The sequence below is a fragment of the Takifugu flavidus genome, chromosome 3, assembly GCF_003711565.1.
Source record: "Takifugu flavidus isolate HTHZ2018 chromosome 3, ASM371156v2, whole genome shotgun sequence".
In the NCBI taxonomy this organism is placed as follows: domain Eukaryota; kingdom Metazoa; phylum Chordata; class Actinopteri; order Tetraodontiformes; family Tetraodontidae; genus Takifugu; species Takifugu flavidus.
In genome coordinates this window covers 4,713,949-4,741,408 of record NC_079522.1, presented here as the reverse complement: position 1 = coordinate 4,741,408, position 27,460 = coordinate 4,713,949, and the positions used below count along the sequence as shown (strand labels likewise).

The following is a 27,460-nucleotide window of genomic DNA, read 5'->3' as shown; positions in this document are numbered from 1 at the left end:
ACTTGCAGGATCGGATGATTTCCCCGGCCGTGTGCTTGATGCCGATCTCCTCCAGGGGAATCCTCTTCTCCTCCACCTCTGAGGCGATGAACGTCTCTCTGTCTCCACTCTCCACTTTAATCAGGCGGATCTTCAGCTCCTTCGGGGGTCCGTCTGACAGCGCCTTCAGTTTCAGGAAGTCCGTGGGTCCTAACGAAGATCCGGAGTCAGACTTCCCTTCGCTGGTGGAGGTGGAAGCCATCCTGCGCTTCTTTTTGTCCGAGCCGTGATGGCTCCGGATCTTCTCCGTCCTCTCTTTGCTCTGAAGGTTCAGGTCACCCAGAATTCGGCGGTCCTTCTCTTTGTGGCCCTTATGCCTTTTGTGGTTGGAGCTGGAATGACTGGAAGATGAGGATGAGGCCATCTCTCGCTTCTCTTTATGCTTCTTTTCTTTTCTCTCCTCGTGTTTCTTGCTGCTACCATGGCCGTGCTTTTTCTTCTCCCCGTTTCTATCTTTCTCTCTGTGCTCCTTTGCTTTGTTGGCTTTGCAACCGTCATCTGTGTGGTCGCGGTCCTCGGATTTAACCAGGGAATTCTTGCTGGGAAGTGACTGACGGCTGAGCATGACTTCACAGCTCTGGCTCAACTCTGCCAGAGAAGATTCAGAGATGGTCATCAGCAGCTGCTCCTCTTTGATCACTTTCACAGAGTTTACGGAAGGACTACTCTCCGTTTTGTGAGCATGGAACGTCTCCTCCGTTTCTTCATCTTTCCAATCGGCCGACTCGTCATCCTCCAGCTTCAGCTTCTTGTCCTCCAGAAGGTAGTGGGATGACTTGAATGGTGGGACGGCCGGACCTAACGGGTTGGTTGAGTCCGATGTGGGAGAACTGCCCTGCTGCTGGCGGCAGATGTCCGGTCCCAGAGACAACGAAGAGGAGTATTTAACCCCGACGAGCGCCGATGGAGGTGGTCTACCAAAGGGTCCGCCGCGATACGTGTACTTCTGAGTCTCGTGCACAGTGGTTGAAGACTTGAACGTGCTGTTCACACCGGTCTGATGGAGGTGGGGCCTCTGTGGCGGCGGCGAACACGACGGTGTCTCAGAATCGTCGTCGTACTCCTCATCGGCCTCACTCTTAGTCTGCTCTGGGAGGCCGTAAAGTTTGGCCAGGTCGCTGTGCCGATAATTGGTGTTCCCCAAGGCGATTCTGGCGTCCATAGACTGTTTGGGATTGAAAACAATGTTGGGCAGAGGCTTCATGTAGTCCTCCTCCTCTTCGGTGAGGGAGGAGGTGCGGCTGCAGGGGGAAGCTAGCGAACCTTGGCGGCTGAGCACAGGCGGACTGGCATGCGGGTTGCATCCGAGTTCTTCCTGGCTGGGCTGATGCTTTGTGGCTGGGATGAGGTCCGGAGCAGAGAGGTATCTCTTAACGGGCTGAATGCCGGGAGGGAAGTTGTCAAGGAGAGCGGCGGAGCTCGACTTTTTGCGGTTGTACAACTCCTCCTCCTTTTTGATGGATTCGTCCAGCATGGCCATGATGTTGGCCAGACCGTCGGGGAGCAAAGTGGACAGCTCGGAAGGCTCCTCTTCGAACTGGGCGCCGTCGTCTGTGCTCCCCGTCATCTGCTTGTTCAGGACTGCGTGTGTGCTGGAGGACAGGGGTGGAGGAGGAAGGGCTTCTCTTGGAAAAGCCTGGTAGAGTTTGGGGGGCTCCCTAAGTGCCATATTGGGGAGAGAGTGCTGGCTGCCGTCTCTCTCCTTCACCGCGTCTTTGGGTTGGTCAGGTGCAGGTTGCATTGCTGGGGGTTTGTTGGGGTACATTAACTGATTAGTCCCTGAGGTATTGTGTGTGGAGGCGGGGCTGAAGGTCACCCCGCTGCTGGACATCTCCCTCTGCCTCTGCTTCTCTCTGGCGTACTCTGTTTGGGGCGTGAGCGGCGGCGGCCGCAACCTTTCCGCGGGAGTCAGGCCGTTTGTTGTGTGAGCTGCTGGACAGGGGGGAACACCGCCACGGCTCAGCCAGGGGTAGGGAGGGGAGGCCTGCGAGCGAGGGGGGGATGTATCCGAGGGAGGCGCAGAGACGGCAGACAGACGGGGAGGTGGGGGTGTCGGCTGACTGCTGCCCGACTTCAGATTCTCCACTGTCGTCTGCTCCGTGCCCTTTGTACTGCATAGTTCCTTCTCTTTCTGTTGCTCCATCCTCCTCCTCTCCTCCTTCCTTTTCAGGTCTCTTTGTTTCCGTTTCTCTTCCATCTTCTTTTTCTCGTGCTCCTCCCGCTCGGCCTCTTTTTTCCTCCTCTCCTCTTCTTGCCTTTCCCACTCTTTTCTCTTCCTTTCCCGCTCCTGCTTTTCCCATTCTCTCTTTTTCTTCTCCAGCCTCTCTAATTCTCTCCTCTTTTCTTCTTCCTCCTGCCTCCTTTTTTTCTCCTGTTCCTGGCGTTCCCATTCCTTTCGCCTTTTCTCCTTCTCCTGTCTGTCGAGTTCCCTCCTTTTCTTTTCGTCCTCGGCCTTTTCCAGCTCCTTCCTCCTTTCCTCATCCTGCTTTTGTCTGATCTCCAACTCCTTCCTCTGCCTCTCTTCTTCTCTTCTCTTTCTTTCCTTCTCCTCTCTGTCCCTCTTCTTCCTCTCTTCAGCCTTCATGTGACCCTCCAACTCTGCGTCGAGCTTGTCCAGAGCCTCTTTAATGGATCGAGGGACTGGAGTTGGCATCGGTGGGTGAACCTGTGGCCGAGCAAGCATTTGCGATGAAACTGGCTCCAGACTTTTCCCAGAGGATAGAAGTGGACTGGTCTGCTGAGGAGCGGTGGTGGAATGAGGAGTGGGGCAGTAGGAAGACACAGATCGAAGAGGAAGATGTGAAATTCTACTTGTAATGACACTGTCTCCTGCCCTCTGGTGCCCTGAGGAGAAAGAAGATGAGGAAAATTCTGTGCGCTGCTCCGGTTCAGCCTCGTAGCGTGACATCTTCCCTTTGCCGGGTTCGTGCTGTGATCTCTGCAGCCCCGGCTGGTGCCCCTGGCTGCCACTAGTGGCCGGCTGCAGGGGTGCATGGAGCTGAGAGGTGGGGCGAGTGACTTGGGGTACTGGCTCTTTTGCTTTCTGCCAACTGTTCAGTCTGCTGCCATTGGTCCCAGTGCAACCAGCAGCAGGAGTGTTTCGCGAGGACTCAGCCACGGTCGCTCCCCTGCTGCTGTAACCACCGATGGAGCAGAAGGCCTGGGATATGGGAAGATTGGGAGTAATTACTGATGTTGGAGTGGAGCTGGCTGGAGGCTGAGGAGGGCTGACGCGATGGTGTTGCTGTGGCCGATCGGGAACTCGACTGTCCAAGCTTCGATTGTGGCTCTGCTGGTGCTGGGGTGGCATCCCTGGAGGTCTGTGGATGCCTGGACTCCCTGCGGACTGACAGGTGGGCCTTCCCTGGTATTTCCATGTTTCCTGGGTCCCACTTTGCTGTTGCTGAGGTACTGATGTGCTGCTGGCTGGAGGAAGTGGAGGCTGGGGACCCAGGCCCGGGTGAGGCTGGAAGTGGCTGTAAGGCACACTGCTGCTGCGGTTGTTGCTGGTAGCGAGAGGATTTGCTGGTGACGAGTGGGCATGTGGTGGTCTACACCCGTCTCCCCTGGTTGGAGTACAAACGTTAGAGGTAGCTTTGCTGCCACCTTGGCCACCAATGGAAGGACCATGATTGTCCATGGCCTGACGATGTGGAGGGAATCCCAATTTAGAGCTGGGGTGGGAATGAGAGGACTGCTGGATCACTGCTCGAGGCTGAAATGTGTCCTTCTGTAACTGTGGAGCACATCCCTGCCTGTAGCTTCCTGGAGAAGAGTTTGGTGGTGGGGAGAGGTTTGATACAGTGGAGGGGGCAGGCGGGGACTTCTGGGTATAGCTGCTCATTCCGTGCCTATTCATTTCCTGCGTGGCAAGCAAGAACAGACCATCATGACACTAGTATAAACCAGAGTAAAGAACTGCACTTAATGCTAGTCCTAATATTTCCAAAAATAACGCCTTTTCGAACCTGGAACTCCTGTGATTGAAGGTTCTTGCGATCCGAAGCCTGCCAGGGAGCGCTTTCACTCTTGTGAATTGGATTCCAGAAAGCCGGTTTCGGAGGCATCGGGTGCCCTAAAGAGTGATGCTGCGATAAAGACTGGCCAGGAAAGTGCTGGAGTCCACGAGGCAATACCTGCACACAAATGAGAAAGAGACAGTATTTATACTGAAGTGGACAGATAATGATCCAACTTGCTCTTGTTAGAAGCTAAAATGCTGCGTTCCAATGTGGTACCTGATCAGAACTCTTTTTCCTCTTGCTCGGGCTGGGAGTGTCCTCGGCAGCTGGATGAGAAGGAGGGTGCAGGGACGGCACTGGGGTGTGTTGAATGACAGAGTGTTCCCCCAATGGAGGTCCTGGTCTCTTCAGATGCCCCCCTGGCATCTTCACTGGGTAGCCTCTCTATAATGTGCAGAAAGATCAGTCAGGTTGTGATCCAACACTACAGAGAAACTCAATGAGCAGCAGAAATGGGGACGGGGTCTGTCTGTTAGGGTGGTGAAATATGACCAGCCAATTATGAAGCTCCTACCTGGTGCACCTGAGCCCAGCTATCATCTCCAGGCAATGGAAGGCCCCGGGGAATGTGTGGCTCCTGAGCACCCCCAAACTAACACAAACAGGAATTCTCTCTTTAGCTCCTCTTTGTCCGATACATAAGGGTGCCATGAAATCACCTTCACTAGTCAGACTTACTTTCAGAATGTGGTTTGGTCTGTTGGCGAGGTGATGGGGGTTGGGAAGAGGCCCGCTGGCGCCTCCGTAGCCTCCATTATGGAAACGCAGCGAATGTTCTCCAGCCAGGGGCATGAGAGGATGTCCTTGAGGCGGAGGGTGGGAGTCGTACATCTGACCCTGTTGCTCCCATGCTCTGTGGGGAGGTGGAGTAGGAAGATGGTGCGGAGGAAGCGGTTGTCTCTGTTGCTCCCTTTGCAGACCTGATATTGGCTGTGGGAGGTCCAGCTTGTCACCTCCTCGCATGGGTCTGGACAGCCAAAAACCAATCGTTCAATCACAACCCAAAGCAAGAAGCTTCATTTACTTCAAACTTAGGTGATAACATACCCATTATTAAAAAATTTATTGGGATGGCTCAATCCACCGATAGGACCGGGAGGTAGATGGGAAAGAAGTTGGTGTTGGTTCATTCCAGGCAAACACCTGATGAGGAACACACAACGTTGATCGTCCGATCTGATAAACTGCTCCAAATACTGGTCCCGCTTCATGGATTTAAGTGTTTGTAATTATGCCTGTGTTGTCGTGGTTACAGACCTGGCAGAAGGTTGCCAGGCGCGGGCACCCACGGGAGCCCATGGTCCCCGGTTCAGTCCATCCAGAGGGAAGGAATCCCGCGTGCCACGCCCGCCAAACTGCTCTACTGCGTGATGCATCCAGCCTGTGGATGTTAAACACTTTTAAAAAAGCTTTCATCGATGCGACTGCTATTTATGTTTACTTATAATAAATGATGTGCATCAAATCACGGTGTGCCAGTGGTCCATGCACTCACCGAACTAGCTGTGTCTGTGAAGCCCTCCACTGCAGCAGAGAGAGGGCCTCAGTCCAGCACTGAGAAGATCTGGAACTTTGTTACTCTGCTTTTAGCACCAAGAACCAAAAGCCTACTGGCTGTAGAGACAAGTTGAGAAGAGAAAGGCAGCACATTACAACTCATTTCTCACTACTGAAAGTATGTATGAGCGCGCTGTAGCTAGGACAACACCCTCAGCTGTGCTAACAGCCTGTAGCATCTTGCAATGAGTCGGTCTGTCTGTAGGAGGAGTCAGAGAGCCAGAGGATTATTCCTGAGACCCAGATGGCTCAGTGGGGCGCTCACCTATGAGGACAGACCTGGGCATACAGTAATCCTTACCATGGGCCTCCTGATAACAGGAGACAGAAGGAGAGACCAAGGGAGAGGCCTTGGCCATGTGCCAATTGTGTGTGTGTGTGTGTGTGTGTGTGTGCGTTTATTTGTTTGAAGCAATGCCAAGTGTGCAAGCTGCAGCATCAAGTCAAGTTTGTGTTGATTTCATGCATGCGGGACAAAATAGTGTGCTCTCTTAAGTGGATGAGACTGTGTGTGTGCATGCCCAGTGGATACACTGAGGTTTAATCTCATTACGACAGGCGTGATGGGGGGGTCCATGGCAACAGACGGTCTGAACAAGACAGAGATAGAATAAGAAGAAAAGATGGAGAAGGAAGGATGGGAGGAGCTGAGAGGAGGAGCGGTGCCATGAAAACACCCACACACCTTTAAAGAACACACAAAAGAAAAGTGTCTTAAAGGGCAAAAATAAATATCAGATGCGAGTCTCAACCCTCCCTAATTTGACAAGCATCTGATTTCAGGAAGAAAAACACATCCCGCACGTCACAGCAATGCCACAATTCTCGTTTCTCTGAACCGCGGTTCAAAATGTTCAAAGCACAGTGATAACAGCCCGAAGTATGTGGCAGATTAACACACACACACACACACACACACACACACACACACACACACACACACACACACACACACACACACACACACACACCACACACACACACACACACACACACACACACACCCCTCTTGCTCAGCAGGGCCTTTTTCCAAGTTTTCCAAAATTAGCTCTGGTATTACAGCAGTCCTCCTCCTACTAGCTCCTCCTCTCCTCCCTTTGTCCTCAGACCAACTCTGGACTTTTCTCTCTCCATTTAAAGCTCAGTAGTGGATCTTTCTATCGCTCTCGTTAGCATTTCTAGCACACTCTGCTCTCCCAGGGGTCGCCCTACGCTACGCATGGCCGTCATTAGAAAACAGGCTCCCCCTCTGAAGGAAAAGAAGGAATGCCCGTGCTGTACTTACCCTCAAACTAGCACCAAGTTAGTGATTCACAGTTGTGGAGATGCTCGGCTTCAGCTGCCACTCATCACTCTGGTTTCTCCTCGACCCTGACGCACACACAACACAGGACATCATGAAAGTGAACACAATTCTCTCAGCTGTGACCCAGACTGTCAGCAGCTTTAACCTTCATATCTTGTGCAATATCATGCCAAGCTTTGTGTGTGTGTCTCTCTAATATTGACTGGCAACTTCTTTTGTCCCTTCTTTGACTTTCAAGACAGCAAAGCGTCACAACTTCAGTGTGGAAAGAAAGAAGGTGAAGAGGCGCGGGGGTCATCGTCAAGGGGGGGAATTTCCACAATGGGAACCACAGCGGGGGCTCGCCTTCTTCTGCTCCTCCCGCAGACAGAATGGAGCGAGGCGCAGACAAGCTGAAGCAGAATTCCCGGTCGAGCCACGTGGACGCTCAGAGACGGAGGAATCCTGCAGCCCCAGCTGCGACGTGCTAACGGGGAGATAGCGCAGAGGTGGTAATTACCCCTTTTTAGAGGCTGTGTTTATGCCTGTTGTGACTAACGGTCACCTTATCCAGCCACGAGCCCTGCTATCGCGTTGCAAACCGCCAGTTTAGCGATACGCGGCGCTGAAAACAGATAGCCTCTACCGACGCCAGACTGTGTTAGGTTCCAGCTCAGGTTCCGGTGGACAATAGCTCACGCAGCTGTTAAATAGTGTTCAGGAGAAAACGAAGCGACGCTATAGTGCCTTTGTGACTCATTCGAAAAGGGTATGCCCCGAACGCCGACGCTTACGGTCAGGTGACCGTGTTTACCATCGCAGATGTGACAACAGGCAGAATTTCTCGGATTCCGTTGCGTCATTTCTCTCATTTCTACTTCCGATTGAGATCATGTGTTGATTAAATGGACATGCAGGAGTGAATTTTTGGTGTGGGAGGGGGGTTTTGAGACAAATTACTTCACTCCAGAGGCGTTACCTCTAAAAACCTTCTGCTTTGATGACTTTGTGACTAGTTTTGGTATCATTTTTTTTTAACTCTAAGCTTCAGAATGTTGACAGGAAAGAGCAGCTGAAGTTTACCTGCAACACATCATATATTCCAGTAATGTTATATCAGAATGACAAATCCTGTCCCCATTTCAAATCAGAAGTGGAACTCACTCTAGGAAGGGAGGAGACAAGCAGGAAATCATTGTTTAGCAGGAGGCTAACAAGGAGCTGCTAATTCCTCGACAAGGAGAAGGCCATGAGAACGCCACGCCACTCACTAGCCCGAGTCACTCATCTATTCCGGGAGATTTCATGACATGCTGTTTCAAAGCAGCAGTCAAAAATGTTGACATTTGCTGAATGTTTTATAATTATTTCATAATTGGCTCTTCCCCCAGCCTCCCTCCTTCCGTCTCCATGTCTGCTCTTTTCTGTTACGTAACCAGAGCCAGATAGACATCGTGTTCTGGAGGAAATGCTGCACATTTCTGCCTCATGCGCTCTCCCACAGAGCAACAGTCAGATCCTGCATCCGCCCCCCCCTCCCGCTGACCGGCCTCGTTGCTCATTCTGGCCTGTATGCAGACGTAAGCAGAGGCCGTTCCAAGACGGTGACGCAGGCTAACGTTGTGTCCACGGCTTTACTCACACCCTCAAGAAGCCCAAAAAAGCTGCCTCGGTAGGAACGCCGTGTGCGGTGGAGGTCACTGGAGGTCACGGCAGCAGGGGTGAGCTGCTTTGGGCAGGGGTGGCTTTTTTGTGGCCCTCATACGTTTAAAGAATAAAAGGTTGTTTTCTGGACCCTTATCACTGAGGAGAAAGAGCCTGTGTTTGCACCTGTTGGGGGGAAATGTTTCTGTTTCCTGTACCCCAGCGCATCGACGCGCCACTTGGTTAATGTGGTGCGTTGTTCGCATGTGTGTGACGTTAAAGAGAAAGGGAACAGAGACTGGTGGGCAGAGGAAGCTGTCGTCAGAGCCAGAGGAAGTTGGCCTCCCAAAGGGGCGGGGGGGGGGTGTCACAGAAAACGACAAAGGGGCGAGTGGGCGGGGTTTGAAGTCAGAGCTTCCCGCTTGAAGGGATACAAACTATGTTTTTAAGAGTGAAAGTCTTCTGACGGTTAGCAGGCAGATGAGCGTCAACACGGGACTTGTGCACGATTACGAGCGCCGACGTGAAAGGAGACGAGAAAGAAAGCTGGTCTGTTCCAGGCACGGCTCCTTCAAACATGTCCCACACAGTCATGTTGAGCAAACACGGCTTCAGCTCATGACTCACGCCACATCTCTCCCCAGAAACAAGACAGTCAAATGACGTGAAAAGCCGTTTACTCCAGGAAAACACACTCATTGTTGTTTCTAAAGGCCAGGATCAAACATGTGATGTACAAAAACTGGCTGCGAGATTGTGAGGAAAGAATGAATGGGTGTGTAAATCCCGACAAACTAGAAAGTCGGCGCGCGCGTGGGCGTCGTGCTGACAGGCGATAACGGCGTATCTGGCACTTTTGCTTTCCTGGGTGACCTTAAAAGCCCCGAACAGTTTCGGGTTCCTCTGAACCAAAAAACCAAAACGTCGCTAATGGGAAAACTACATCTGAATAGAAATTCAAAATCCCCCTCCCTCGTGCCCTGTCATCTACTGCTACTTTTCCACATCCAGGACACGCACACACACACAGAATGCTGTTACTAACCGCTTCCTTGGCAACAGTCGCGTCCTCCGTTATTAAACTAAAGCGGGGAGATACAGAGAAACATGCTTTCTGATCAACATGTTTACGGAGACGTGGGACAGGCTCACCTCACATGCCATCCTCTCCCTCCCTGGAGTGGAATATTGTGTGTGATCAGCAGTGTGTGAGTGTGTGTGGCAGATCAAACCTGTCCGTCTGTGCCCTGAATGCATCAGTACGTGACAGCGTGTGTACAGATGGCCTGACCGATGTTTTTAGAGTGGGTGTAACTACGCACCGGTACTCTTGAACAAATGTGACGCCACCATTTGTTCGGTAGCTCCGAGGATCCCGACCCCCCACTCTCGCGGATTCCGCAAATACCGACACTGCTGTTATTTTGAGCGTTTCTATAAACACGCTGGCCGGTGTCGTTGAGGCGCAGGATGTGAGGGGAGGTAAAACGTTGTTTTTTTCTCCCAAGGTTTCCAAAAGTGTGCGCAACCATGAGTCAGACGCAGTGGGCCGGCTGGCAGCGCTCGGCCGTGGCGCCGTCACCAGCGGCACAGGGCCAGAGATAACTCGGGCTGGACTGATCGAGCAGGCCAACGAACGGTAACGTTCAAAATAGAATAACGCTTTTGGACCGTCTGCTCTCACCTAAGGTACAAAACAGTCGAGGAACCCCCCCCGGATCCAGTTCCACGCTGGCCAGCCGAACCTCGCCGACCCAAACCCACCCTTCCCGCTGCTCGACTGACAATCTGACACGCAAAATCTGTTTGTATTGCAGAACAACCGTGTTGCACAGCGGGGTTTTGTTACGTTCCCTAAACGAGGTGTTAGGAAATGAAGCCGACACGCAAACGTTGAGACGCCACATATGTTCCCAAAAGTCACCTAAAGCCCAAACACACAGATCCAGTCCCCCTTCTGTTAACCATTAATGAGATGAGTGAACAATTAAAGCTCACCTACTGACCCATTTCTCAGGACAGTCAACCCAATCAAGGAAAGATCTTAATTAGATCAAAGTAATTCCTCGACTTGTTGAGGACACCCGCCTCCCCCTGCAGATGGGGGTGTTGGGAAAATGCGCGCGCATCACTATTGAGTCAGCAGTCTCGCTTAACCATTATGTTGTGTCAGCCTCAAACCCTCCTCAGCATTCCTGCATACTCGTCATCGCTCGTAGTAAACGCGTGGACGCGCCCGCGCCGATCAAACTGACCGAGGATCCACCTTCAAAGGGACTTTTGGTTTGTTGCGACGGCGTGCAAGCGCACTCCTCCCTTTCTGCCCCGACTCCCGATTATTGCGGGCAATAAGCAGCCAAACAACCCCCCCGCCCCGCGAGTTTTACATATATGGGAAGTAAGCACCACTAACGAATAATTAACACCAATTACTATCTGCCACGCCCCTGACCACAACGTTTTGCAACACTAAGCGCACCCAAACCGCGGGGGTGCGCGCCGGGTGAGTGTGCAGGAATGGCCGCATCTTACCGCGGCTGACCTCTGCGGAGCTGGGGGCGGCAGCGTGGAGGGAGATAAGCGCATCAGGAATGTCTGTCGGTGGAAAACTCTGCCTCCCCGATACCGGCTCCCAAATAGTTCTGGTGATCTCTCACGCACCGAGTGTTCCAGGAGCCTGGACCTGACGGACAGCACCAAAACACCACCCCTCCCCCCCAAAAAACGAGAGGTAATGCAAATCGCTTCCTTTCAATCCGGCTGTTTGTGCGTAAGGGTTGACTGGGGGTGGGGGTTTGATGGCTGGCCATTCAGTTTATACGGCTGCCGACCTCAGTGATCCTGCCCACCCCCACTCCTACAGACAGACACGCACAATGGCGTGAGATCGCCTTACACAGGCAATTTCTCTCCCGGTCCTCTACTTCTCCAACGGTGTCCCCAACGGCACCGACCGATGGAGCACAAGTCGATTACAGTTAAACCCAACAGCGGGGAAAATCGGACTGAAACGTGAGAACACGCGCAGCCAGGAATTAGACACAGCCGGCAGATATAGTCAGTGTGAAAAATAAGACCAACAATGAATTCACCTAACAACACACGCACCCCCACCCACCCATTAAAGTTTCCGTCTTCATGACTGTAAAGTGAATGGTTTAGCCACACATTACAACCGGGTTACTCGGCACCGCGGAGCACAAAACCAAAACAAACCCGAGTTTAAACCGACCGTAACGCTGTTCACACTCACCGTTTAGCTGCCTTATCTGTGCGGGAGCTCCAGAAATAGGATTACTTCCCAATAAAAAGGTCCAGGGCTTGAAGGTCCTCAGAGTCTCACTTTACCGGCAAGTTAGGGGATTCGAGTTAGCAGAGAAACTCCGACCAGCTGGCTGAGCGGAGAGCGCCTCGGTAATCCTCGCTGCTCTCCGGCGCTTCCTCGTCAAACAAACGTTAAAAAACTCGATCTTCCAGGCTGAAATCCGTTTAAACGCGCGTATTTTCCGCGATGTTCGGGGGTTTTTATTCCATCTGACGGCTGTAGTCGCTCGGGATTCGGCTTCTCTCCTCCGCCTCGCGCACACAGAGGCGGCCGGGCAGGGCTCGTGCGGCGCTCGGCTGTGTTTTAAAGGGACACGGCCACGCACGAGACAGAGGCGCACACGAGGCTGACGTCAGCGCACTGCCCCGGAATTCCCTGACAGTAAACATGCACGACTGCCTGATTTGGGGGGGTTGCTGCGTTTTAATCGACGTGGACGCGATTAATAGTGTCTCACCGTCTTTTTCAGAGTGAAAAGCTGTTTAAAGCTGTTTAACAGCTCTGCAGACGGTTCAAAATGAGAAGTTTTAGGTGTTATAAACTTACACAAAGACTCAGACAATCTGAATACAATGTGCCTCAATAAAGAGACTAAAAATGATCATAATGCTCAGAAAAAAAGTACATTTCCCATTATTTATAGGGTGATTAAGACACTATTTAATAGTAAAAATTGCACTATACTATACTATAGTGAATCCTGCATTTCTTGATAACTCTTAAGACATCGGGTAGAATCTCGGATGAGCTGGGCAAAGCTTTGAAAAACAATATGTGACGTTACACCCTCGTTCGGTACGGTTGAACCAGCTGTGTTAGGCGCTGAAGCAGACACATATGTCCAAGATATATTTAGAAAGCGCCTAGTCAGCAAGACGACGGGAGGTTAAATGAGTGATGTCACTATTTATGTGAGGTGATTACATAAGAGTACACTTAATTTATGCTCACGGCACTCTTAAAACAACACAAACACAGCTAAAGCATGAATGCCATTTTTTCAAACTGCGATGCCGTCAGTCATAGATGTACAGTTTATATTATATATTCACAGTGTGTTATATTTAACCACTAGTTGAAGTAATTGCATGGTGTGTGTGGCTTCCCTGGTACCACCAGGGGAGATACACACTATTGTTAAGTGAGTATGTTCAATAACGTGCTGTGTTCCGAGTGTCCCAACACAGCGGGGCTGTTTCTCCCACAGACGGCACGTGATTATATACGTCCGTCTTCATTTGTCCAAGAATGCAGACAACACTTGGTCTCATGCAGAAGTGTACAGGGAGCTTTAGTGTCACTGGACAAACTTGGGCTGCCTGACTGGAAACACTTGTTGAGCCAAAGTGGAAGATTTCCTTATATAAAGAAAATTAATAAAGTGAAATGCAAAGTTGATTATATTTTAAATGGTATAATTACCTGTTTTAATCTGCATATGCTGCATGTGATGTTGAGCAGGGACTTTTTATAACATCATCTGGTAGCCATTACACCCTGGATTTCTGCCGTACTTTATTACTTTTCAGTGCTGCTTTCTGGATATTCACCCGTCTGTAAAGTACATCGTCAGCTATTGGCTTTAAATATAGTATTGCTCCTCCTGGTCGCGCTCCTTTAAACAGTGTGTTTACTGTATGACGAAGTTTTGAATTTTCCTTTTTTTGCCTCCCACGTGTGTGACTTGGTTGAGCTGTAGGTACGTCAAAGTTAAGTATGTGTGTGACTGCAATAAAACGTGTGAGGAGGCCATTACCCTTCAAAGTCAACAGGGAAAAGATTGCTGATTAATGTGGTGGGCGGTGTGTCCCACACAGGCAGCCCCACACGTGGACAACCTCCTCTAGCCATTTGTCATACGTGCACAGCATTTATTGCCCGTGGAAGTGATCAGAGACAAAGACAATCAACCTCCAAAGATATCAAATCTTAGCAACCTTCACATGATGACAAGCTTCCCATGCCTCTCAAGAGAATGGCATGAAGTTGAGAGAGCCAAAGTTTCGTTTGGGCACAGCTGAATGAGTGTGCAGTCGTAGGAGACCGTGTCCCTGGTACAGATAGTACTCCACTGCCTCTGATATGTGGGACTGTGTGTAGGACTGCGTGTGCAGATGCAGCGTACCGTGCGTCAACTTTTTGGTTACGCCGAGAGGCCGACAGACACGATAATCATCACCTCCGCACACACTCACACAGTGCGAGGAGACAGAGTCATGCAGCAAAGCAGACAGACTGGCTTAGCACACCCACACACACAGAATCAGCCACACGGCTGAACGGGGCACTACAGCCATGATAATTAGGACCCTGCCTGAAACCCAGGGAGCCAGGCTTTCCCTCGGGTTTCTAACACTAATCAAGAGTGTGCCTCTACAATATGCTAAACATTAGCTTAGCTTACGCACGGTCAAAGTTACACACACCAAGAAGGACAGTAACAAATTCAGAACCCCTGAAGACTCTTCTTCCTTTAACTCTGTTAAACGACCGCCACGTTACAAAAAAAGTTGTATTTCTATGGAAAATATCAAGCACACGAGCATTAAATGATCAGGCTGACATGACTACATGGAAAAATGAAAGTAACAACAAGCCAGTCACTCAATGTAGTGCTTTATTTTAAGAGAAAAAACCAAACCTAGCAACACTCCCTCTTTATTACTCAAATGTGACTTTGAAAGTGAGATAAAGTGACTCAGAGGCCTTGAAGTTCATGACTGCTGACTTTCACAAACACATTCTTCATGAGTACTGAGACTGTTAAAGGAGCAGCACACAACTCACACCCATGATTTCACAACCTATTTTTTAACTAATGAATGGGTGTGTGATGTCGTCTGTTGACCTCCTACTACCATCTTACTCATTCCTTTGACACACATCTGTTACTCAGCCAGACTAACCCCCAAACCGTCTCTCCATATAAGTTAAGTTATTTGATTATATTGAACATGTTTTACCTCCTGACCATAGGCATTTCTAGTCCCTCCTTGTCAGTGGGCCACCATGACACGTCTCTCCTCCTGAAACCACAACATGAAGAGAAAAAAAGGGTCAATACAGAAGTCAAACTGTCACAATAAGGTGGAACAAGCAGCACACAAGTTCAGCGGATGCTTTCTACTCATCAAAAACTTTTCTTGATCAGACTTTGACAGTTTCCCGACAAATCTATCGTGAGAATGTGGTGTGCAGCATCGCGATTCATCGTTTACCAAAGCTAGGTCTGTGACATTCCCGTGTCAGCTGAAGCTGGCACCAGTTTATCAGTCAAAGGTTCAAAGAGCAGATCTGCCTGCAAAAAATAAGTGGGGGCTACTATGCTAGTCCTTCGACTTGTTTTATCACACATGCCCGTCACCATGTTGGCGTCACAATATTTATGTCTTTTGGGTTATGAAACCGCTCCCGAGCGCCGCAGCCAAGATGCACGGCAGGATCTGGACCAGCAGTGTGTGTTGTTCGTGTGCTCCATGTTCAGTCACTCGCACCGTCGACGTGGGGCCAAATGACTCAGAACAGGTGGCACTCTGGTGTAGCCTCCAACTCCCAGCACACACGGAGTTCAGAGGAAACCACACCTCAGCCTTTCAGAGCACACATACCTGCGCTCCAACAGTTTTTGTTCTATAATTGTCTTCCATTCTTAATTTAATTCCTCTGTTGTCGATCTTATTGTGAAACACGCTGGCAGTTTCCACATGGGTTTCTATGCTAGTAGTCAAGACAATACAGGCCCTATTGCTGTGGGGGTGTTGGGGGGAGGGGGTAAGATGTGCAAATAACAGGCAGAGATTGCTGGCTCAGCCTTGACTGATCTTGCAGCCTGGTGTTTAAGGTCCTAACCTCTTTAAACTCAAGGTTAAAGGTCACACCTCCTAAATGGCTGCAGCTGGCCAGACTGTAAAGGAAAGAAAGTGGATGGACTGTGTGTGTGTGTGTGTGTGTGTGTGGTGTGTGTGTGTGTGTGTGTGTTTGCACAGGATTGAAGTAGAAAAAAACTGTTGAGCTAGCATAACTAGATGAAGGCGTGCCTGCAGCCACGAGGTATTTGTTAACGTTATGGCAATGCAAAGCAACTTAAACCCACTAAAAACCCTCTGAAAAATGAGTCATATCAGATTATTTTATTTTCCAATATGACAGCAAGGAAGTAGACACAGACAAGAGATTCTAAGAAAGTAGGGAGTGAAAAGAGAAACAATTCTGGGAAGAAAAAACACACAGAACACGTATTTTGTGTATTTAGTCTACCAGTAGGTGCCTCTCTGGCTCACACTGAAGGCTGGTGCTGAAGAAACCATGCCCAGGCAGAAATAGCAGAGGAGGCAGAGGCAGCGGGAGAAAGGGGAGGATGGGAATAAGACATTGAGCGAACAAAAGAAAACAGAAAATGTGAGCTGTGTTGAGAAAGATAAGAAAAGAGTGAAACCAGGGCAGTGCTGTTCTGACAGAGACTGATGAGGGAAGAGAGGCTGGAATACTTTGCAGATTTTTTTTTTTTTACCTCTGACATTTCCACTCAAAATGGAGTTAAAAGGATGTGGTTCATGATAGAAAGGCTGCACGCTGCCCCCCCCAACACACGAGATGTATGAGCTCAATCTTTGAACACCTGCTTGACGTTTATCATACATGCTGTAGGTTTGCACAGAAAAGACTCCTGTGTGCACATTTTCACCATATTCCTGTCTTTCTGGCTCGCTGTGTACTCACCAGTGCAGTAAAGAAAGAAGAAAAAGGCTGCACACATTCACCTAATGGCTAACAGACGTCTCAACATGCGTGAGCCTGCATGACGGGAGCAGAATAGCCATACTCTGGCTGCTCCTGCCCTTAGTCACCAGCGATCCCGTAGGTCTCCTCAAGTTAAGGCAGCAAGCTTCATACCTGCTCACATGCACGCACTTGCACACGGGGGTGCACGGGGTGAAGGTTGAATCCTTAAATAATGCGTCAGCAAGAAGGCTTTGTGGTTCTTCATTACCAAACGCAACACTCATCCCCGTACTCACACTGAAGACCGCTTTATTTCTACACGAGTGCTTGATGGAAGAGCAGAGTCTGTTTACAGCAAACAGGCATGTGTTTACCCGGGCGAGCCTGGCTGAGCTGCAGACGATGAGGACTTGGATGTGGTCAGGACTCTAACGGGCTGAACCCCTGCCACATGGTTTCACTAAAGGTCATGGTCAAAAACCAGCTCGGCTCACACACACACTGCGCGCCTCGCGTCACTCCTACGCACGCGTGAAACAGAAGGATAGATGAGGTGACAGATGAGGCAAATGTCATCTTTGATGGTGGGTGGCCACAGACAGATTTGGAGGAGGAGTGTGACAGACAGGCTCACCAGCTACGGGGATGCTGCGGACGTCTGAAAACCCAGCTGTAAACAAACAGGACGACAGTGAGACAGAAAGGGAAGAAGCCAAGGGTGTCTAGACACACACTAATGAAGGTTGTCTGGCTGAGACGGCAGGATTAGAAGTGTGAAAATGTCCCTGCTGAACTTTCTCTTGTTGAGAAACACTGAAGGCACAACGTCCTTCACAGCAGTCAGTGTCTACCTGCAACACTTTCAATTCAAATTTCAAATTCTGATTTGAACAGGAAACTGCACATGTGGCTGCTTGGATGCTCGTGTCAAACGAAAAAATGGGCTAACCGTCATTTATTGCTGAAGTCAAACAGGCAGACCTGAAGCTGCTGTGCATCAAAAATGCTGCAAGTGCGACAACAAGAATGAAAGCGGGGAGGCGGCGTGTCTGAGCTCGTACACACAAGACTGAGATGCCATCTGAGAAAGGTGCCCCCAGGCTTTCTCTCAAAAAGTAAACAAAATGATGCGCGACAATAAAGAAATGCACTTTCAGACGGAGGTACGATTCTGCTGACAGTCACAACATCAGCACGCACCTCTGGCTTTACAGAGCCGTGGGTTTGCGCAACACTAAAGAGGAGCGCGCATGAAGCCGGGGGCGAAGTGAGATGCGCTCCGACTCTCTGAGTGTCCAGACAAGTCGTGCCAGGCCCACATACCAGCACAGAGGTGCTAAACTGTGCTACCCCCTTGTGCAATGCCATTTAAGTGTCACATACCAAACGGACTGACGGACCTTTATAATCACTCGGTGCATTTTTAAAGATGGAACCACAGTCCTGGAAAAACAGACTCTCTCTCTCTCTCTGTAGTCCCAAAGTTCCTTTAGCGTCGACACATTTGACACCAGCAAATACAAAATCATGCCAAAGTTGGCTACTTATGGAAACATGGGCGTAATTGTGCGCATGTGCGTGTGCATGAAGAAGAGAGACACACCAGCGAGTGGGCGGGACCTAATTCCGCGGCTGGATTTCTATCATTTGCAAATCTGTCAGTGTTACCATGGAAATCCTCTGCCGCGTGTAATCACGGCGATAATCCTTTTCCAAAGGATTTCAAGTGCACATCTCTGTGCATGCTCGCACACAGGGTTAATGCAAACGTCTCATCTGTGCACAATATGTGGGAAACATGTATGTGAAGTGTGTGTCTGTAATCATGTGTCAAAGATATGTTGTGTGTTCAAACGTGTGTCCTTGACCAGCTGCACAGGGCAGAGGAAATGAGGCAGAACTCAATCTGGTCCACACCTGTTTGTCCCTCTCGTGGGGGAGGAGCCTGGGGCCTTACACACACACATGCATGTGCACATACACACACACACGTTCCAGGATAGCATAGATAGCTTATGCATGCAAAAACCAGCTAAGAAGCTTGTATCTATTAATGTGTGCAGAGCCGGTGCTTCATGCTAGCAGGTATGAAACCAAGGGTGTGTTTGAATACGACCCTGCAAACGTGGGTAAGAGATTTAAACATGTGAAAAACAGAAAATGACACAGGAGAGCAGATAAGAGAGCAGCCAGGAGCCAGGGATGGGGTAGAGAGGAGCATATGAAGAGATGGAATATGACAACTTCACCAGCCAGACAAGGAAAAGAGTGGAAGAGAGGGGGAGGGAGCGGAAGACAGGGAGAGACAGAGAACTAGTATGGGAGGGTGGGGGGTTACACTGGGACGCCAGAACCCAGTGACATGACACAGATGCAATGTGCTACTGTGCAAAGAGCCAATGGGAGGGTAGGGAGCAGAGGAGAGGAAGAAGAGGGGGATGGGTGAGGGAGCGCCTGATGCTGACTTTCAACTCTGCTGCCACACCAGGTTTTACAAACGGACTAATAATAATAATACTAATAATGTTTTTGTTGCATGGTCTACATGTATGCCTTTCACAGACATCTCATTAATATTAATATACCTGAAATTCTGAATATTTTGACAGCTTCTATCGCCTCAACATCTGTGCTGATGTGCAGTAACATTTTTATCTATCAGAGACTGCGCAGCTCAGTAAGAATACAATGAATTTGCAATATAATGCAAATGAAATGAAAATGAAATATAAATCAGACAGTACACAGGAATATAACAGCCATTTTCTCTGCTTAATATCACACACCTACACACATGGTCTCATTTCTAAGTCGCATATTGAGTGTCGAACAGCAGGAAAAAAAAGTGGTTTCTTCTCCTCCCACACACACACACACACACACACTTTCACTATAGAATGCAAATATTAACATATATGCATGCATGAAGGCGGACTGTCGGTTTGCCAATATGTAACAGCAGAGCTCTCCATCCATCTCATCTGCTCCTCCGTTCACACCTGCCAGGCCTACAGCAAGGTCACACCTCAATTACCCTACACACACACACACACACACACACACACACACACACACACACACACACACACACCCACACACACACACACCCACGTGCACAGACAAAGAGCGTGTCTGTGTTAGGGAGGGGAGATAAAAAAGGGAAGGGGAGAGCAGATTTCACGGTACCCTGAGCACTGGCTAGAAGGCACTAATGTTTCTGACATTATTTATGATGTAAAATGCTCCGTATCTGCCCTCCCCTGTTTGTTATTACCCTCTTTTTATCTCGGGTTCAGGCAGCCAGAACCATCGCTTTTTGATGAATGCTTGTCCCGATGATACCGATGGTAAAATACCGTATTATCTGCCAACATTCTAGATTTTGTTTTCATTTGGTAAAGTCTCAACTATTAAAAAAATAGATAAGCCCCTCTAACAGCTATTGAAGACTAATACCCACTGTCTATTGGCCCTAACGTGCAATGACGCTGATCCAACCCAACCTCATACTAATGCACAAACATCCTCCTTTTTGAATGGGCACAGGCTGCTGTTCATGCATGTGACCACCAGAGGCAGCCAGCTGTATTTACACGGCAGGCTAACACAGGTGCCATATGGCAATGGAGTACTGAACACACACACGCACACAGAAATCCTGGAAACGGCAAATACGCTGGCCAAACAGCACAGAGAGCAGGGCCAGTTTGAACAGAGGAGTCAGAGGAGTTCACTTTACTCTTCAGGAGAGGGAATATGTTGGAGCAGTGTATGCTGGGAGGTAGAAACAGTTCATTTGGGACTGTAGTGTTTTGAAACCTATAAATGTTTTGACCAACTACTGATTAGTGTGGGAGTTCTTAATGTCTTGGCACAGACTTGAATCACTGTGGTGAAAGAAGGAGGAGACTGAATAAACACGTCGCACAATGTAGATACACTGACTTCTATTTATATGCAGATATCCGCTATGACAGATAGCTTCCAGCTGTCTCAGGAGTCACACAAAGGCACGGACATCATTTACAACACAATCAAATCCATTTGATCACAGTTTCTGTGCGGCATCGTGGCGGAGACCAGAGACTTGTTGGAAGTCTGGGCGGATGTGGTCGGAGGAATTAGTTGGGATTCAACATTTATGGTTGCTAAGAAGGAGAAGGGGACAGGTGAAGGGATGGATGACAGGAAGGGCAGCAGACAGAAAAGAGAGAAGGCGGCGAGAGGGTAAAGGAAGGTATAGCAGAGCGAGGAGGAGCGGCTGGGGGCAGACAGACAGAGGAGGGGAGGCGGGCTCCGCTCCTCGAGACAGATTATGTTTCAGGGCTGGGGGGCGGGTACACACACTCGGACCGCAAAAGGTCACGGTGCACCCACTGCCCTGCAAATGAAGACCCTCGTAAACGCTCCAGGACAGACATCTTTGATTTCTCTCAGCCCGTTTGATAAAAGCATTTAAAGATCTGCTGTATGAGGATGCTAATAAAGTAACAGATTCATTTAATCTTAAAAAAAAGGCTGCTGAATTTCTGTGTGGTTCACCTGTGAGTACTGATTTGCACGCTGAAATAAAGTGAAGCAGGTTACGCACACGTGCGCACACACACAATAAAGCTCTGTTATCACAAAAGTTACACAAGGAAAATGGTTCAGGGTTCATTGTGGAAGTGGGTTAAAGTGTCAAGTGATGTAACACACAGGAGAGCAAGACAGAAAGGAGCGAGTGAGGAGGATAAAGTAGAACAAGAAGACGTGAAATGGGGATAGAGGTGAAAACCAACTAACCAGGGCACCTAGATGTCTGTCCAGTTTAAAGACAGGTCACCTCTCACCTGGAGGCTTCTCTAGTTTGGTTCTCATCACAGCTGAAGTCTTTTAGAGGTGAAACAGAAGTCAGACTCTTTCTGACACAAACACTTGAGCAGCATCTACTCAGAAACCCAATAAGGTTAATGGATGACTGTAAGTCACTCAGCTGATCACCGAGGGTCACCGAGGGGCGCTCCGTGTGGGTTTTCATGGGCAAATGGGCCAATGCTCGTGTGCATTTTTATCGCTCTAATCGGCTAAGCGTCTTTTTCCCAGAATGCTTTGCAAAATCCTATTGTGACTATTTGAGACTGTGAATTTGTTTTTGATTTTGAAGAATTTGATCGACTTGTTGCAAAACGCCTTGCAGGTTCACAGACAGCCCGTTAAACCAGTGAGACTAGTGACGTTCCACGCGGTGGAATCTTAGTATTGGCTCATCAGCAGCCAAGTTAAAGAGAAAACTCCCAAAAAAAAAGCCTGGTGGACAGAGCAGAGAGCTGCAATTACCTTATGACAAACACTGTAAATAAACAAACACATGACAATGACAAGGAGAACAGCATGAGAACAGAAACCTCAAAGGAGCTGCAGCTCTGTCTGCTTAATTAAAGACCGTAGTAAAACACAAGGGAGCGGCTGACAATCATATCTGCGTCTGTATCCTTAACTCCCGCGGATTTGATGTGGTTGCCAGTTTGGGTATTTAGCAGCTGCCCTGACGATGACGAGCCCTGTTACAGACGTCAGCAGCAGTCGGCCTTTATTGACAAACCAGCGACACACATTATGTAAAAGAAATCACCTCCGTCCTTGCTGACAGTCCTCTCCTCACCCCAACAACTGGCAACAATTATCTCAAAACGAGAAGCCCCTGCCCGCTTCCATCACACAAAGAACCTATGTGCGCTTTCAGCACCCTTCCTCCGCCTCTGGATCTGTGTGTGTGTTGAAATGTCTGTTCTCTTTCATGTGCATCTGTCTGACTGGGGGTTAGATCCGGACCGACTCCAGCAACGGCGGAAGTCAAGCGGCAGCATGTGGATTTAACCTCCAGGACTGGACTCTTTCTTTCTGACTGTTCTTTTTGTTAATCATACACAGCTACCAGCGCAGGATTGTTTGTATGGTGTTTATGAGCTCCAAGGCCAAGCTTATCAGCCGAGCCCTTTGACCCCACAGGAAGAATTCACCACCTCAGCCTCTGGGCATTACTGAACTACCCCACGCAATATGGCTGCATTTATGAATGTGTTTTACAGCGGGCGCACTAGGACAGTCCACTGATGACGCAAGAGACGCTGGAAACCTCCGGAGGGTTAAATAATGCTCACAAACTACCGAACATCTGCACAAATTACCGTCACAAATCCCCAAATTGTAGAGTCCACGTTTTCCACTATGACTGAAATATTCACACCCTTTTCCCCTCTAATCAGTAAAACGTGCAATTCTTTTCTCTCCCTGCCAATGTGACAAACTCTGAGCACAACAGTCACCGTGAAGTTGAAATTAGGGATGTGACGGCTCTCTTTCGAGCCCCCCTGATTCTGCCGTGCACGTCACACAAAATAGAAGGAGCAAAGCAGTGTGAAGGTGTCCGCTCTGCTGTTAATGCTCACTGCAGGCAAAGCAAAGGTTTCCAGCCTCATTTCAAACTAACTTCAACCATAAATCACAAGGGCGTCCGGTGCAGCGGCGCGTGCTAGCAAAGATCTGCTAAACTCCAGAGGAAAAAGTGCAGCGTCAGCTGGTCTGAACCCCAATTTCTGTGGAGCATTTCAGGGTCTCACCCTGGTTCAGCTCCCTCCCTCCAGACACGACCCAGCCACGGCGCCAGCCAGCCGCCCCTCACCTCCACTCCTGAACCTCCTCTGCCTGTCTGCTCCTCTTTTTTCCCCTCCCCCCCTTTTTTCTTGTTTTTAAACAAGGCGGCCCACCCCCTCTCCCTCTCCTCGCCTCACTCCCTTCTTTCTGTCTCCCTTTTGGCTTCTCCAGGCAGCACACTCAATCACCCACCCTCCTCCCCCTCCTGTCATCACAGCCTCCATTCCAATGAACGCACAGGCTCCCTCGTTCGCTGGGGGGGACACCACTGCCCCAGAGGAGGGCTGAAGTCTATAGCAGTATCAGTATACCAAATCCAATCACGCCCCCCCCCTCCCGACCTCTTAGCTACAGTACGTGTGTGTGTGTGTGTGCGTGTGATGAGAATAACACAATGGGCGACATGTGTGTGCGTCCCTAAAGGCATTCTGTGCAGGAAGTGTCTTGTTGCTACACCGACAGCACCACAATCAACTGTCATCATGGGTCACAGCCCCATATTACATCTGCAGTGATGAAAAATGAACTGGAAGTTGACACCGGCTGCAACCCCCCACCTCCAACTGCTGACTTCTGTCTCCATCAACCAGCAGAAATCAATCAAAATGGTGCTAAACTGTCTACAAAAACTTCATTTCTTTGCATGATTGAAGCACCACATTACTTAATGTTAAACTTTAAAAAAATAAAACCCACACGGTGCAGTACCTCTGCACGTGTGCTACAGCGCCATCAAGTCGAATATTTGACTATATAACTGCATAAACAACAATATTAAAACTCAACAAAATGAATTTCTCCATTTCCATTCTGTGATGGAGGCAGCGTTGGAAAGAAAAAGGCATCTCCAGCGTACAGTAGTTCCTTATCGGAGCGGGGCTACGTCACTGAGGAAGCGGCTGGCTGTATCCGAGCTCACAGCAGCTGACCCGGGCTGAACTGCCCTGGAAAGCTGCTATTGGATATTTGCAGCTGAGCAGGAAGTGCTCAAAGACATAAAAAAACGGATACGTCATGGAGTTGAGGATGCTCTACTTCTGCTGGTAATGAACTAATAAAAAGAAAGAAAGGAGGAAATCCCCAAGGGTGGGTGGGGTAGGAAGACACAGGAAGGGTGGGGGCGGAAAATGGAATAGTTTTTTTTTTTCCGCTCTTGGTATAGTCCCGGGTGCTCACGTGTGTGTGTGGAGCGCTGTGGGGATCAGTTTACACTAGTACATGTGAGATGTCTTTCTAGTGAGGCTTTTACTCGAGGGACGTTTGTACTAGCTCAGATGAGGGAGGAGGGACATGAGACACACACACACACGCACGCACGTGCGCATGCACACACACAAATGTCAGGCATTGAACTAGACTGGACTAATACGTGAAAATATCCCAAACACCAACATGCTGGATTCTACAACTTACGAGTAAGGCACTTCCTGTCCATGCGTTTGTGTCCGAGAAGCTAATAAAAGCCGGCTTTTGGGTGGACGCGCATGAGTGTGTGTGTGCAGCAAAGATAGGCATTCGCTGATAAATGCCGTAGCAGGAAAAGTCACAAGACCAAATTGTGTAACGAACTGTCACTTGTCTGTTTCCTGGAGAAACTAATGGAAAGCTAATGCTCAAAAATAGAAAAAAAGGGGAGGCGAAGGAGAAATTAATGGTAAATTTAAATTTTAATCATCAAGTGGATAAAAAGAGTGCTGACATGGGAGAAAAGAGGTACAAAATAAATAAAGTAGCAACGAACTACTTCTGTGCTTTGTTTTGTGTGCCGGTGAGCCAGCTGACTACAGCGCTGTAGGGGGATTTAAATGGCTCCGACATGAAGCACAGTTTGGGACCTTTCACACTCTCCTTCACTGGATTTCAGTTTGTTCCGCAGTAAATGACAATGCTTAATCCCTTTTTAAAATAAAGACTCTTCCTTCAGCTGGCGTCTCCCTTCCTCTGGTGCGGATTCAGCCGGCACGGGACAATTCTTTTCCCAAAAAGGGGCTCTGCATTCCGAAGCTCTTCTATTTTGGGGGCATCCTTCACATGCAAAAGTTTGGGAAGCCCCGTGACATAAACACAAAGGCACACACATACACGCACAGCCCCAGCTGGAACACACAAGCTCCCTTTGTGCTGCATTCCTCACGCCTTTTAGCCTTAGCTTCAGCCCTTAGCTTAGCCCTCCATCTGCACATACACGGCAACTTTCTGCTGCTTTTGTCTGCAGAGCGCTAGCCTTCAAACAGCTGAGGCGCAGTCTGTGGATCGAAAGGCTGGCTTACCGTGGCGGGGCTCTACTTCAGCTCGGGGGGGAAAGACTCGGGGTCGTCTTGGTAGAAGTAAAATCCCAAGGCTTGTTCGTTGAAGCGTCAGCCAGCTCAGCAGATTCCTTGCTTGCCTTTCCTGCTGCCTGCCCTCCCAGCTTTGTGCGCCTTGTATTTTCCCTTTAAATTGCACAGACTGCCTTCCCCCACCTCCTCAGCGCACAAACACATGCGCTCGGAGCCAGCACAGAAAATACACACCGCTCCTGAATGTGACACTGTCATCAAAGCATTCTGTCATCTGCCTTGGGATTTATATATATATAGTTTGCTATTTTACAAATTGACAGGGGGGGAAAAAAGCCCCTGAAAAGAACCCCGAAAATCCTTTGTCTTGCTCTTTTCTCACACAAAAATAAAAAGTCACTTGGTTTAAACCTTCCCCTCTGCTGCTCGTGCTCTTCCTCTCCCTCTCTTATCTTTCTTTATTCTGTCTGCTTTTTTCCACTCTGTACTCAAACAAAGAAACGAACTGAGCGATAGCACACACGCGCACAAACACAGCCGCACACATTTGCTTGCAGCTTTCTCTCTCTCCTCGTTCCACACACATGCATAGCCTCAGAGCCCAACCCCCCAGCCTGCCTCCCTCTGATTTTTTTTTCACTCTCTGCCTCCCCCCCCCAAGCCTGCACTGGCCTCGTTCTCATTCGTCTACCGCCCCTCCCTCTCTCCTCCCCCTCCCTACCTCTGTGTCAAACAGATGGGACTGGCGAGCAGAAGGAGCCTCTGTGTTCGCGCGGCACCTCCGTCTCTCCGCTTCAGAAGTGCGATAAAAACCTGATGTGGTGACTTTTACGCCGATATTTCGGACAAAGGAAGCGATGCAGCTGCAGCTGGCCTTCATCTGGAATGATGGAGGAGTGCGGGTGGGATGTGCGAGCGTTACCATGTCAGCATCTTTCCTCCAGATGACGCCTAACTGCTTTAACGTGAATAGTGGTGCCAATATATTGCATTAAACGAATCATTTAGCACAAACTGGCCCGTGAGAACTTTAAAGAACTGTATGAGTTTCGTGTTCTTTGTGGATGAGTGGTTCATATTTGGTTTATACTGAATAACCCAAATTACATGTCACCATTCTGGAACTCTGGTCGCAAAGCTGCCTTCACATTATGAGCCTCGGTTTCAAATTTCAGATAAAAAGGGACTTATCGTCCTCCGGTGTCATACATGCTGTTTCTACAACCAGTCATTTGCCTAAAATAGGGAGAATGCTTGGGTTTTTAAGTGCAGACGCGTTACGCCAGTGCATAATGAGGTCTTCTGATGTCTCTGATGTGACCGTTTCATTTAGCAAAGGAAAAGAAGACAATAGAGCACAGCTACGTTTAAGTGGGAGCAAATGTGCCATCTGCTGCAAAGTGGCTGAAGATTTCTCTTTTTTATAACACATTTGTGCTTACGTGAAATATATTCTGTACATGTCCACACTAAAAACCTACATTTTAGAATTTGAACTTTTAGGTACAATTCAACTTTAAACATGACAAGCGTTAAATACCTGTCTATGAAATGACAGGAAAATGGGCTCATTTGAGTACTCTTAGCCCTGCAAATCGACTCAATTTGACTTAATTGATCGTAATAACGGCTAAGTAGCGAGTACCATCTCCATCTCTGCATCCCCTCCTCCAAGATAAAGCTGTTGTACTAGTGAAGATGAAAATATCTGACACAATGTTTTTGTTATTTCATGGAAGCAGCCTTTTCTATATACTTGCAGATGTCAGGCTGTGACAGTGAAATGTGGCTCAGAAACGTGCACACAGATGCCAGCCTCATGCTTCCTTTTCTCCACTTGGAGATGTTTCCTAAAGGTCTCATTCAGACACACACACACACACACACACACACACACACACAAACTGCTTTGAGTGCTGGCCACGTGCAGAAGGATGAAATTCCAGAGTGA

The 27,460-nt window shown here is 49.0% G+C and overlaps 1 protein-coding gene across 4 annotated transcripts in view; it reads right to left on the bottom strand.

The window, feature by feature from the left end:
* The window catches only part of kdm6ba (lysine (K)-specific demethylase 6B, a), a 30,016-nt gene extending 3,981 nt beyond the window's left edge, over positions 1-26,035 (bottom strand). Inside the window, exons 1-11 of one of the 4 annotated variants that reach the window (XM_057028600.1) lie at positions 25,501-26,035; positions 14,836-14,898; positions 6,904-6,989; positions 5,557-5,675; positions 5,319-5,442; positions 5,109-5,204; positions 4,740-5,028; positions 4,576-4,653; positions 4,278-4,445; positions 4,008-4,175; positions 3-3,901 (exon numbers count right to left, since the gene is read on the bottom strand). In XM_057028600.1, the coding sequence (XP_056884580.1) occupies positions 3-3,901; positions 4,008-4,175; positions 4,278-4,445; positions 4,576-4,653; positions 4,740-5,028; positions 5,109-5,204; positions 5,319-5,437 (4,817 nt within the window). In that variant the 5' untranslated portion in view covers positions 5,438-5,442; positions 5,557-5,675; positions 6,904-6,989; positions 14,836-14,898; positions 25,501-26,035. Of the gene's footprint in view, positions 1-2; positions 3,902-4,007; positions 4,176-4,277; positions 4,446-4,575; positions 4,654-4,739; positions 5,029-5,108; positions 5,205-5,318; positions 5,443-5,556; positions 5,676-6,903; positions 6,990-11,079; positions 11,679-11,800; positions 12,228-14,835; positions 14,899-25,500 lie in introns of those variants that run through there. The other 3 variants (XM_057028599.1, XM_057028601.1, XM_057028602.1) reach the window with 3 other exon arrangements.
* Positions 26,036-27,460: the final 1,425 nt, after the last annotated feature.